The 13,673-nt window shown below is 29.6% G+C and overlaps 2 protein-coding genes across 2 annotated transcripts in view; one reads left to right on the top strand and one right to left on the bottom strand.

Annotated features, from left to right (window-relative positions):
- The window catches only part of LOC122271814 (voltage-dependent calcium channel subunit alpha-2/delta-3), a 443,634-nt gene that overhangs the window by 333,500 nt on the left and 96,461 nt on the right, over nucleotides 1-13,673 (bottom strand).
- LOC107442124 (U8-theraphotoxin-Hhn1c 1) lies at nucleotides 3,122-9,447 on the top strand. The gene is made up of 4 exons (XM_016055599.3): nucleotides 3,122-3,268; nucleotides 3,972-4,086; nucleotides 7,245-7,336; nucleotides 9,295-9,447. Exons 1-4 carry the CDS (start codon nucleotides 3,227-3,229, stop codon nucleotides 9,325-9,327), a joined length of 282 nt encoding a protein of 93 aa, XP_015911085.2. The 5' UTR covers nucleotides 3,122-3,226; the 3' UTR covers nucleotides 9,328-9,447.

The following is a 13,673-nucleotide window of genomic DNA, read 5'->3' as shown; positions in this document are numbered from 1 at the left end:
GTACACAGAGTTACGAAAAATTTAGAAGGGGTACAGAAAAGTCATAAGTTTGGGAAACACTGACTTAAAGTATACCATAACAAACAGAGGAGATGAGTAGATTTCTTCTCTACTGAGTCCAAGATATCGTTGGGAGTGGCCAGGTGAAGCTATGGACAATGGAGAAAGGTTTTCACACCACCAGAGAATTTTAGACATTTCAAGTGACCGCTTTTGGGATGCGATGAGCAAGTAAGTATGTGTAGATCTGTGTCCCGAGGAGATAATCCTGGTTTAGTGTCCAAGGTAAAAAATCCAATGGTAAAATATTATTCAGAATGTAAGCTACATATTTTTCAAGTTATAACATAAAGAATTTACTGGAGATGTTTTATTCATTAAATATAATTTTTTTTATGGGGGAGCCCTAATAAAAATTAATAAATATTTAATTTTACAAAGCAAATTTTTTGGTGAAAGTAAAGAAATTTAATAAGTATGTATCAGTTATCGAAAAATTGATTCATAACTAATTTATAAGACTGAAATTTCAATACGGTTTCAGGGAAATGTAAAGAAAAATAAGTATCATGGCATTAAGTATTATGAAATTTTTCCCGCATTAACTTATTTAATTAAAATATATATTATCAAATATATATGAAATACTTGCTGCTTGGGGTAATCAGCTGGTGCACGAACTCACCGCTCTTAGGTTCTGCTCCTGATACCTCAGGTATTATACCTCAGAAATTTCGGCATTAGTATTTTAAATGTAAATCGTAAGCTTAAAAAACGTTCTTGAATTCACTTCCGGTGGCTTGTTTGACCACCTACATAAACTCACTGCTTTGCGGTTTCACACAATCGCCCACCAGCACGAAACTTTACGATTTAATAACAAAAAGCTGGAGCCAGCTACGTTGCGAAATGCGTGGAACAGTGTTATACAGGCTAAATACTGGGATAATTACCAAACATCCAAACAAAATTTTTCCTAAATTTTCTTTATAGTTTGATAGGGAACGCATGGTCCAAGTTTAAAAGTCCTGTTTTGTTTGGAACGTGTTATTTTACACTACCATTGTTTAGAGCGATTACCTATATTTACTGCAATAATTACATAACATCAAATTGAAATTTTTTTAGCCTTTTCCTATATTCTGACATGAGGCACATTGAAAAAAATGTACTCCTTTGTGGTGATAGCAATGAAGTGTTATTTAGCCTTTTATTTACGGTTATTACCCCGATAATTACAAAATATTGAAATGAAATTTTTCTAGCTTTTCTATTCATCTCAATTTGAGACTTGTCTGATAAATGTCTGAAAGTCTTCGCGTTTTCTTAACTTTATCTGATTAAGGGTACGGGGGACCTTAAAAACCAACTTTCAGAGTTTTTATGCTACATTAATGAAATTCACAGTATTTACTTATAATATCTTTAAAAAGCTGTATACAAAATTTCATGTAATTTGATTAATAGTTTTTAAAGTTATTGAACTTTTGAAATGTTAAAATAGCATAAAACCCGATAAAGTCAAAACACTCCACACGGCTTAAAATTCACCGCAGAATTACTTTTTTTTAATATGACGACTCGTTTTTGATTTCCAAATAAAAGTTACCATCATTCAGTGGCTAATTATATTGCTCTAGTTCAAAAAACACATTTTTTATGTATTTCATGAAAATTTCAGGTAAAATTTTAAAAATCTTAAACTTTTTCTACTATAAACAAATTTTATCAAAGTTCTAGGTAACAAAACATGGAAAGTTTTAATTACATACATACATATTACACATAAAACAAGTTTCAACCAAAAAAAAATTTGAGACTCATAGAGCATTTCGAAAAACACAAAAATCCGTCAAAATTTCATTTTGAGAAAATAGCATTTTTTTTAAATGTATTTAAAATAACACTATTAGCTGTGTATAATATCTAAAAAATGACTAATTAAGCATATATCTGTACTTTTATCTCCATTATTATGTTGAAATGGATGAACCAAACTTGAGAATTCTATCTTGATTAACACGCATTATTAACCATTGCTATTAATTATTCTCATTACCCTCTATTTCTCTGAAAAATGCAAACTATCCTGATAATTGCGAAAAATTTAAATGAAACATTTCATCTCTTTCTATTTATTTTAGTTTAAATTCGTGGGAAGTAAGAGAAATAGCGAGGATGTAGTAACGATATTCCTTTTACATACATCACAGTATCAGGAAAAAATGTATACTCTACTGATTTTATACTTATATCTGACACTACTATGTATTAGATCATTTCAAAATTATTCAATAGTTTAGTATTTTGCAAAATTAATCTATAATCTAATATTTTGGACAGCTAATTCATAATCCTTATTTTTTAAAACCAATTCATAACCTATTCTTTTCTAAAACCAATTTATAACCTAATATCTTTTGACCTAATATTTTTTGAAAGTAGTAATCTCGCCCCACTGAGTCCTCCATTATTTCAAAATACCAGTAACAAAGCAAAGTGGTTCAGATTTAAATTTTATATCAAATGAATATCAGAAGATATATATTATATCTTGTATAATATATTTGAGAAAGAATGATATTTTTAGAAAAAGTTCACAAAATAGAAAAAAAAATATTGCAAAATCTGCTTTATAATCTTATCTGCAGCATAATCTGCTTTATTTTTGTTCTTGAAAAGAAAAAAAATAACGCCGAATCAAAGTAATAGATAATTCTTCACCATCTATTTCAAAATTTTGATACTCAGTGGTGTTTTTTTATAATTTGTATAAAAATATCGGCATAAATAAGAAACAACAAGGATTCCAATTCATAGTATATTTTGAAAATCAATTGGTTATTATAGGTAAATCATATAAACTGTTACATTTACGTAACACGTGTCACACGTTTAATTTATAATTGATTTTAGAATATTGGTTTCCAAATTGTGTTCATTTTTGAACTAGGGTGATACATTTCTAAATTCTTTATTAATCAGATTGTTCGATAAAGGACATATTTTTAATTATATCATAACTTTTAACATGAGTTACGTGCCAAATCTCGGTGTGAAAATCTCTTGACAAACATATGTTTCATTTCACATCTGACAAAAATATCGATACGAATCTCGTTTGTCTGACAACCTTTGCCCTCGTTCCGATTTATCAATTTATTGAATTTTCACTTCGAAAAATTGATTTACTTTGTTTTTGAATTCTGAAGATAATCCATCCGAAATGAAGTGGTTGTTTCTTTGCTTTATTGGCATTTCTTGCCTTGTGAGTATGATTGATATAATTAAATGATAACTTCTAATTTGTGTTACCTTTATTATTCAACATGCGTTTTATTTGCATTTGTTTTTGATCATATTTAAAAATTATTTTTTTAATCTGTCACAGTTATTGACTTTAACCTTAATTCATGTTTCAGCAGATTTTCATAATATTTTTATCCAGCTGAAATATTACTTTGTGACTTCCAATAAAAAATAACTATTTTTGTATTTTATTGTTGACACATATTAAAGAAATATACAAAAAAATTTAAAGAAATTTACATTAAAGGAACTTCTATCATTAGGCTAAGTTTATCCTTTTTCATAACAATTTACGAGAAAAACTAAAAGCAAGAAAATAGCAACTTATAGGAAGCAGATGTTTTCCAATTATGATATACTTCACAAAAAGTAACTATTTATATTAAAATAAACTCCCCTTTAACCTTAATTAAAATAAAATCAATAATAGCAATACTAAAATAAAAACAGTCTAATGATTTTGAATATTGTTTTTTGCATGCAAAATATTATATTATGTGAAAGCTTTGAAGTAGCGCGGGGTTGTGACGAATTATTAATAATTTAAAATGTTTCCTTATTATGAGTCATATTCCTTTTATAAACTTAACGATTTCATCGGTCATAAATCTTCAAAAAACACCAAATGATTTTGTCTTCACTAAGGCTGCTTGACATTATAGGCTTATGCATTCAGTGAAAGATGCTATTCAGGGGATGACTGCCGCGAAGGTGAATGTTGTACTGGAGGCATCACACCCTGGATAAAAGGCTCATGCAGGCCATTAGAAAAAGAAGGTAATATTTCCATTCTTGTTCAAATTAATATGCACTATTAGAATTTTAACTCTGAAATTACGGTAAAATTACCGGTAGCAATTTGTCCACCCGATCAACCATAAAGTTTATGTTACTTGATAAAAAAACTTCATACGCTTCAAAAATATACAAAATTAAAATGACAGTCGTCATGCTTCAAGCGCATCAAAAACAGGCGCCCATTTTCTAGACTTGACAGACGTGAATATAATGAAGCAAAAATAATTTGGGGGGAAAAAAACGCAAAGTTGCCAACAAAAAATGGAAAAATTAAAGCAAGAAAAAGTTTTTTAGAAAAATCACAGAAGTCGCAGCTACTTGGGGTTATTTATTTATTGTAAAGTTTATGGTATGGACATTGCTTTACATTTAGAGTTGGAAACTGTTTGCAACAGGTGTCAAAAACAGAATACCATTCATTTTCCTTTGCTAGAAAACGAACCAATAGATGGCGCCACCAGACTTAGAACTCTCTAAGAACAACAATTTTTAGTTAGTTTGATTATGTTACTGTCTTTGGAGAGATCATGTTGTTTTTGTAGTGTTTACTGCTGTTAATATACATATGTTAACCATTCGAAGGAGTCTCTTATTGAGTTTGTGGTCACTGATTAGATTTTATTTAGGTACTTACCGACCCGGGTAGAAGAACAAGGTAAGAATCATTTTATTTGATACCTGTTCTATTGAAGTAGATAAAGAAAATTGTTATCTTTTTTAACAACAGGTACGATTAAGAAATCATGAATATAAAACTGTACGATTTAGTAACCATTTATTGCTTGCGTAATTTCTGAACCATAAAAATGAAACTTAAACGAACATTAGAACTCTGTGAGTGAAACCCCATTTATGCGTGAATGATAGTTTCGTATTCTAATTGTCCAGGGTCACCAATTGAAGAGCGCAGAACACTGAAAATTATTTATGTGTTGAAGAAATGGAAGAAATATTGTGGTGTAAAAGCTGAAATTCGAACCCCTGTTTAGCCGGACGTGAGATAGACTGATCAGCTCTCTCTGCTACAGTTTGTTCCCAGTTGTACGGAACTAAATAGCTTCATAAGGTGAGCCTAGTTAGAGCAAATAGAATTCTGGTTATTAAGCCGTATTAGATAAAAACAATCAATGGACGTTTTCTCTCAACTTAACAGTTTGAATATCGTCCATTTTATGGTTTACAGTGTTTTCACTACACCGCGAGAACGCGAGAATCACGCATATTTTTTTTCTTTTCTCGCAATAAAAAATTATTACCGCGAGAAATTCGCGCATTCTATAAATCAATTTCAAAATTCGCCAATTTCTCGCATTTCGGTAAAAGCTTCGAATTACGCCATTTAGAATAAAATCCGTTTCACTTTTCTTCCTGGATCTTACATTATTTTCAACATCTGCCCCATTATCTAGCCTCCCTATTTACTAGTATTGTTCAGAAACTTTTCGAACAACAGAACACAACCACGGAACCCCTTTCAGAACACATTTCTCTGCAACCACGTGTTTACCGTAGGTAAGGTTTCTTCATGTAAGACGTTCAAATTTTTTATGCACTTATGTAAGATGGACAAATACTTTGTAAAGGCAAAATCTTCTATGATGATGCACCAAAAATATTCAATGCTTTAAAAAAAAGAAGACGTTAAAATGTATTATAATTAAAGAAATGATTTTTTTTCAAGAGTTTTTGTGTTTTTTTAGTTTTTAGAAATCTCACTTAACCTTTTGAAATCTCACCCTGTTTTTGAGAGAGGGTGAGAAATTCTCACCCATTTTTTTTTCTATGATGAAAACACTGATGGTTAATTGAGTATTTTGGTTGAAAATGGTAAAATAATAATAGAATAATTTGCTATTCAACCATTTTTACCGAGAAATTTCTGACAACGTGGTTTGGATTATTCTTACTTTTTCGCATGCAATTGAACGCGTTGAGTTTCTTCAATATGCTAAAAGTAGGAGACAGACATATACTCTGTACAGATGCATTTTTTACAATAAATGATAATGAAAAAAAAATTGAATATTGTATTATTATTGGTCGCATTTAAACTACTTATAAGGAAAAATTTGCCTTGAATCCTTGTTTACTAATCAATTCAAAAAGAGTTTAAAAAATAAATAGCTACTTCTCTTAAAAACGAATTTTTAATAGACAATGTAGTATATTTTGTGTTAGTAATTTTTATTGCTATTATGGTAAATGAATAAGCGGGAAGAGAAGTAAATGGTTATTATTTTTCGTAAGAACGGAAAGCCTTTTTTGAAACCAGTTTTATTTATTTAGAAAGAAAAAGGACCTTCATTTTTAAAAGATTATTGAGCCATAATCGAAACGAAATCATTGCGTAATGTTAACTTTTCTTCTAATAATTGATTTTTGTTCCATTGAGATTGATGGCAACTTCAGTAAATGAAGTTCCAATAGCAATCAATATGTGTGTACATGTTACAGATGAAGTCTGGAGATTAGTTATTCTGCATATTATCTTGCTACTGTTCAGATCTTTGTTAGAAGATCCCTTAAAATGTTAAAATTTGTTTCATTTCTCTAATTTCTTAAGTATATCACTGTTATTAAATAAAGTTTAGTACTACACATTTGCCATATTATTCTCTATCTGTAACTCAAAGTACCTTATTGTATTGTATCAATATGTTGCAGACAACTTTGTTATTCATGACCTTTTGTTTTTTAAAGAAAATAAATTTTACAAAAATTTATTTTTTTAACTTTCACACTACAATCATTTAAATGTCAACGAATGGAAGGCATTTTTCACTTAAAATTTCATGCACGTCTTTAATAAAATTTAATGGATTAAACTAATTTACTTCATGTTTTTTTTTCATGTTAATAATTTTAACAATGATGAAGTTTCAATTCTGCTTAAATATCTCTTATGAAAGAAAAAGACAGACAAATTGAATTTTGAATTCAATGTACTTTTTTAAGAAAAATTAAGCGAGTTTAAAAACTTCCTCTTTTGATATTTTTACGGAATAATCATTTCTTTTAATAATGCATTTTGATCTATTCTTCAAATTGTCAATTTCCTTTTTTAAAAAAAACACCGAAATTTTACTAATGTTTTAATGAAATCGCACGAATTTAAAAATTCCTTTTTTTCATTTTAGGCGATGTATGTGATCCTAATTCACCTGTTACTGGAAAATATTTCATGAGATGTCCATGTGAAAGTAGCCTGAAATGCGTCACAAAAGAAAACGTATGACATTTTTAGCTTAAATATTCAAAAAATTTTAAAAACTTAATATTTATTCATAACCGTTGTGTAGTTTCTATCAGTAATACCTTCAAAATAATGAATTATCATATATTTCCTTTAAAATATTTCGGATCTGGTCTTTGCCCAGCAATTTAAATACCAACTCAATGCGATTAAACTCACTTCTATGACAGGGAACTATTGACAGCACTATTTCCCAACGGTAAATTTGCCCAACAGTAAGTCAAGGTAAATGACTGTAAGAATATGCACCGATTTTCTGCAAGTGACAAAATATTTTCTCCATATGGTAACAGTTCAATCTTTCAGATAGGGCTGGGTTATTTATGGCAAAAAGTACAAACAGAACATAAAGACTGTTTACATGGGTAATAATCTTTACACCTGCTTTCTAAGAACTTGGGACATTTCATAATTATAGTTAATTTTAGGTATCATTAATAGGTTGTTTATTTTTCATAATTTTCTTAATCTTTTTAAAAATTTTGTATCTTATCCGGCCATCTTTATTTTACTTCTGCCAGTAAGTATTTTTAATAAATTCATATTACTTTAAGCATAGTTTTTCAATCAGTTAGATTTTTTGTCATTTTTCTACGTCGGTACACTATCGGGCAAATGAACCAGCCGGACAAACGAGCGTGTCAAGCTTATGTATCTCTAGGGCAAGTGAGTTAATGGCAATCGATTTGTCGGAAAGATGTTCCAGATGCATAATTATTTCGTGTAGAAGTAGTCACAAGTGTAAAAAAACATGGATGCTTATTTTTCATCCGAATTTTCTACGACTCTTAAGATTCTTAAAATGTTGAAATTTGACTTATAAAATATCCAGAATATTAGTATTATCCGGTATATTGTAATTATAAACGTATATTTGATTCTTAAAGTTTTTACACGTAATAAAAACGTTTAGAATCAACAACAAAAACGATCAAATCGATAAAGTTAATATTTGATTTTTAACGTAAACGTGTATTTACAATCTTAACGCTGAACGCAAGTCTGTCATATATTAGTATTATCAGGCATATTATGTAATTATAAACGTATATTTGATTCTTAAAATTTTCACACGTAATAAAAACGTTAAGAATCAAAAGCAATAACGATCAAATCGATAAAGTGAACATTTGATTCATAACGTAAACGTGCATTTACATTCTTAACGGTGAACGCAAGTCTGTCATTGGGGACTGATACTGAACTTTCCGTTAAGGCAGCGTCAGTTATCGGAGATAAACAGCATAAAATATAATTTTTTTTTACATTTCATATTATTTTATATAATTTTACTAAAAATTTATTTAAAGTTTACTTCTCGCTCCCGTAACAATTACGGGGTGAGGTTTCGCCCTCTATTTCTCGCTCCGGTGAAATTTCCGGGCTGGAGTGTTCAGTAGTAACGCGCCAATAAGAATAAAACTAATTCATTTCTTTTACCAGAAAAACATTGTATTTCGCATTTTACACACCAGCTGGCAGTACCAGGAAAATTTTAAGGTAATTGTAGATAATTAGTTTATTTTAAACTAGATGTCAGCACTAATCAAATACGTGTATTTGGCAAAATTGGCACTTTTATGACCGTTTTCTTGAAAATTAACCGATCGTTAAGGGGTTAATTTCCGTTTATTACAAATCAATTTTTTATTTATTTCAAGCTGTTAGCAATGTGTATCGTATTGATATACGAGCGTCTTTAAGAAGCACGCGACACTTGACGTTTTTTTTTTTTTTTTTTTTNTTCTTTTTTTTTTTTTTTTTTTTTTTTTTTTAAATACGCGTGGTACTCAACTTGTACAGCAATTATTTTCTTAGCAATTTCTAAAATTTTTTAAAGACATTTGTTTTGTTAAAATTTGTCAAAAAAAATGCTAATTGTTTTAATAAAAAATATATGTATGAGATTTTGTATAAGAATAATATCTTTTTAGGTGGTGGGTGGATCTATATGTGTTCGAGAATAATATCTTGATGGAAATTTTTGGATGGTCAGGTGGAATATTATAATTCGAGGAGAAAAACGCTTTTAATGTCTATATTTTGTTTCAGACAAGAAAAATAAATAAAACTTTGTTAAAAAAAAAGGTTTTTAGTTTACTTTTCTTACAGCTACTTTTTCTAAAGTTTCATATCATTTTTAAAGCACACCATATTGTGAATAAATAAAACAGCTTTTTTTAAAATTAAAAAAAAAAAACTATCTGCTTATTATTAACGAAGTTCATGAAAAAATAAATTTAAGGAAAAATGCTATCAAAATCGAGCTTATAGTTAAGATTTATTTCATTTTATTCTATTTAGCGTATGGAGGATAATAAATTAAACTGCTTGATTGAATGCGGGAATTTAGTTAGTAAATATAAAAAGTAAAGTTGAGTAAAATTTCAGATCGAAACTCAGTAGAAATTTGTATTCCTGAAGATTTTCATAAACAAAAAGTAAACTACACAGCAATAATGAGAATAATTTAAAATATTGAAAAATGAGAAAAAAAAAATTCTAAAATAAAAATTCGAAACACACTGAATAACTTTTGATTAATGATCAGATTTTCATAAATCGAAATTCAATCTTAATAGTTCTCGGGGGTGAGCTCAAATACGCTACTGAAATGGTAAAAACAGTAATTTACTTTACGCAATCAGACACAAAAACGTACTTTTTCTAAATAAACATACCTTTTAGTTTCGGTTTATTCCAATTCTTCAATTTTGTATGGGGGGTTGGCACAATCAGGTCGCAATATGGAAAAGCGGTTTCAACTAGTTTGTTCAGGAGAGCGTTTGAAAAATTAATGTTAATTTTACTTTCTGAGTCTTTCGCTATATCTCGAGAATTTCATTTGTTTTCGACATAGAAAGTTCTTGCTCTTAATTATGAAGTTCTTTTATCTATACTTATTATTATTTTTTTATTATTTTAATCGTAAAAACCGAAAAATAATTTTACATTTTGAGGCATACACATTTTTAAAAAATAAATTATCGAATATAATTTTCTATGGCAAAATATAATTTTGAACAAATTCGGTTGAATAATTCTTGAGAATACAAATTTTAAATATACGGCTATTATTAAATAAAATTTTAGGAACCATTGTAATTTTTTTTTTTTTTGCATGGAATAATCTTTGGATGAACGCATTTTATAATTGCGAGCAAAACGTTTTTAATTCGTTTAAGAAAACTCTTGAAATATAACGAAAAACGTAAAGAATAAAATTAAATATTAAGAGGGCCAAAAATTCAACAGCTCTCTTGACCAAACTATTGAAACCATATTTTCTAAATTGCTGCTTTCTGCTTCATTTCGAGTGACAGAAATCATTATCTCTAAATCTTTGGACCAAATTCGAGTTTCGTAACAAATTTTTTTGATGATTAACATAAAAAATTAGCAATAAAATTAACATAAAAAATATTAATCAGACAATTATGGTGTTACAGAAATGAGCATATTTCATATTATATTTTATGACCGTCGTTGAACGACCGACCCAATTTTGGGTTTACGACTACTAACGTTCAAATTCGAAACCTTGTAATTTTGAACTCAATCCAGAAAACGAGGGAACTCCTGGATCATGCATTGGGTGAAATTTTGATGGAATTGACCAGCATTTGTGTCACATAGAGAGGAAATCCACGAAAACCTTTCATGTTTAGTTACTCCCTGGGAGTTGCTGTTCTATTCCTTAGTGATAATGATAAGTATCGGTAATCTCTTCGTAGCATTTGACTGCCCTTGGTTGATCCTCCTGAACGCCAAAATTGAGGTTAGAATATGTTTCCTAAGTCTATAAACCACAGAAAGATTCACACTTAGCCATCTGGTCATCTTTATCTAACTTTGTCATACCTCTAGTCATCCGGTAGATTTCCATCGCAGTTCTTCGGACAAATGTTACCTAGAGATCATTGTAACAAATTGGCTATCTCAAATTTTTAATTTCAGAAACACAGCNTCAGAAAAATGATCTTGAATATTGTAAGCAATTAGAAGATTTGTAATTAATAAGCATTAATTAAATAATCTGACAATATTTTGAAAGTCCAAAACCGAAACTAACGGTAAGTCGAACTTCCGATACGTCGAAGTTTTTCGTCTGTCCTATCAGATTCGAGTTATCGCGAATTCACTGTAGTTCTCGGGGGTGAGCTCAAATATGCTACAGAACTAGTAAAAACAGTAATTTACTTTACGTAATCAGACTCAAAAACGTACTTCTTCTAAATAAACATACTTTTTAGTTTCGGTGGATTCCAATTCTTGACATTCTATGGGGAGTTGGCACAATCAAGTATGGTGTGGCAGAAGTCAAATTCTTGGCCATAGATGGCGCCACTGAAAAAAAACAATCGCACCCCCTCTGCCTAAAAAACAGGCATACGTCAACAACATTAAATAAAATTTTAAGTAACCATTAAGATTTATTTTTTGCATGGGATAATCTTTGGATGAACGCATTTTATAATTGAGGGCAAAAAGTTTTTAATTTGTTTAAGAAAACTCTCGAGATATAACGGAAAACGTAAAAAATAAAATTAAAATTAAGAGGGCCAAAAATTCAACAGCTCTCTTGACCAAACTATTGAAAACATATTTTATAGATTGCTGATACCTGCTTCATTTCGGAGGACCGAAATCCAAAACCATCAAAAAAAGGTATGTCAATTCAGATAAAGTACGTTTTTGTGTCTGATTTCATAACTTAAAAAATATCTTCTGCACTAATTAATTATTTGAGTTCATCACATTGAATCATTAAGATATGAGATAAAGATAATAAGTATGCCTTTGGTAAATGCGTTTTTTTCCATTCAAAATAGAATTGGATCATGAAACATGTTTTCGGAAAATGAAAAATAATCCTATATAAGCAAAATTTTGAAAATTAATCTTGGTAAAATTATGATTTTTTTTATGAAATACAAAGGTAAAACGTATACACTAATAAAACTGTACAAAATACTTACCAAATATTTATTACAAATGTAGTTTATGAAATGAAAAGTTTAGTATGATAAGCTTCGAAACAAACTCCACGTCAAATCATTATCTCTCAATCTTTGGATCAAATTCGAGTTTAACAAATTTTTTTGATGATTAACATAAAATAATTAACAATAAAATTAATTGCATATTAACATAAAAAAATATTAATCAGACAATTATGACAGAAATGAGCCCATTTCATTTTATATTTTATAACCGTCGTTGAACAGCCGACCCAACATTGGGTTTACGACTACTAATTCAAATACGCTCAAATTCGTTGCCTTGTAATTTTGAACTCAATCCAGAAGACGAGGGAACTCCTGGATCAGGCATTGGGGGAAATTTTGATGAAACTGACCAGCATTTGCGTCACATGGAGAGAAAAACCATGAAAACATCTCATGGTTAGTTGCTCCCTGGGAGTTGCGGTTCTATTCCTTCGTGATCATGATAAATATCGGTAATCTCTTCGTAGCATTTGACTGCTCTTGGTTGATTCTTCTAAATGCCAAAATAGAGGTTAGAATATGCTGCCTAAGTCTATAAACCACATAAAGACTTAGCCATCTATCCATATTTATCTAACTTCGCACATGCCTCTTAGTCATTCAGTAGATTTCCATCGCAGTTCTTCTGACAAATGTTACCACCTAGAGGCACAAATTGGCTATCTGAAATTGGTTGGTTACAAATTGGCTATCTCAAATTTTTAATTTTAGAAACACTTCGAAATTCGCAGATTAGCGATCAAAAATGCAATTTTTATACTCATTGCGGATGACGTCATTTCATTACATCGCCATTAATTTACATATCACAGTTTTACTTAGCAACTTCTATTAAATGACATATTCAAATTTCTTCGGGATTGGCTTATTTTTGGGACAGTGTTTCCTTAATTTATGATAATCAGTGTAAACTATAAGGTTAAAATTTTCAGATTGCTTCCAGTCCCTGTATTTTAAGGGTCTGAAATTCAAATATGCAATTTGAGAAACACATGCTTATTCAGAAAAGTAAGGTTTTGCATCAGATTTCGTAACTTAAGTAATAGATAGCACTGATTTATTAGCATATTTGAGTAGTCGTTTAATATGTAAAAATCCGATCACTAAAATGCAAGGATTTTTTTTAAAAAAACATTTCTCATTTAAAACAAATTGTCACTTAACAATAGTTACGAAGCGAAAAGTATTGACTAGTTGGTTGGGGACTCATTTGTTTAAATCCTAGAGAAGAAATTAAGTATTGAAATTCCCTTTCAATAGTATTGAACAAATGTTCAATTACTTTTTTTTTTCAGATCGGATTT

Source organism: Parasteatoda tepidariorum, chromosome 7 (assembly GCF_043381705.1).
Source record: "Parasteatoda tepidariorum isolate YZ-2023 chromosome 7, CAS_Ptep_4.0, whole genome shotgun sequence".
In the NCBI taxonomy this organism is placed as follows: Eukaryota; Metazoa; Arthropoda; class Arachnida; order Araneae; family Theridiidae; genus Parasteatoda; species Parasteatoda tepidariorum.
Note: the sequence above shows the minus strand (reverse complement) of the source record. Positions and strands in the feature narration are given on the sequence as shown.

Bases quoted from the DNA above. Each gene is read 5' to 3' on its own strand.
- LOC107442124 (XM_016055599.3), top strand. From the start codon at position 3,227: ATGAAGTGGTTGTTTCTTTGCTTTATTGGCATTTCTTGCCTT. The intron at 3,269-3,971 runs GTGAGTATGATT...TTGACATTATAG, and splicing joins TTATTGGCATTTCTTGCCTT to GCTTATGCATTCAGTGAAAG. The intron at 7,337-9,294 runs GTATGACATTTT...ATATCTTTTTAG, and splicing joins AATGCGTCACAAAAGAAAAC to GTGGTGGGTGGATCTATATG.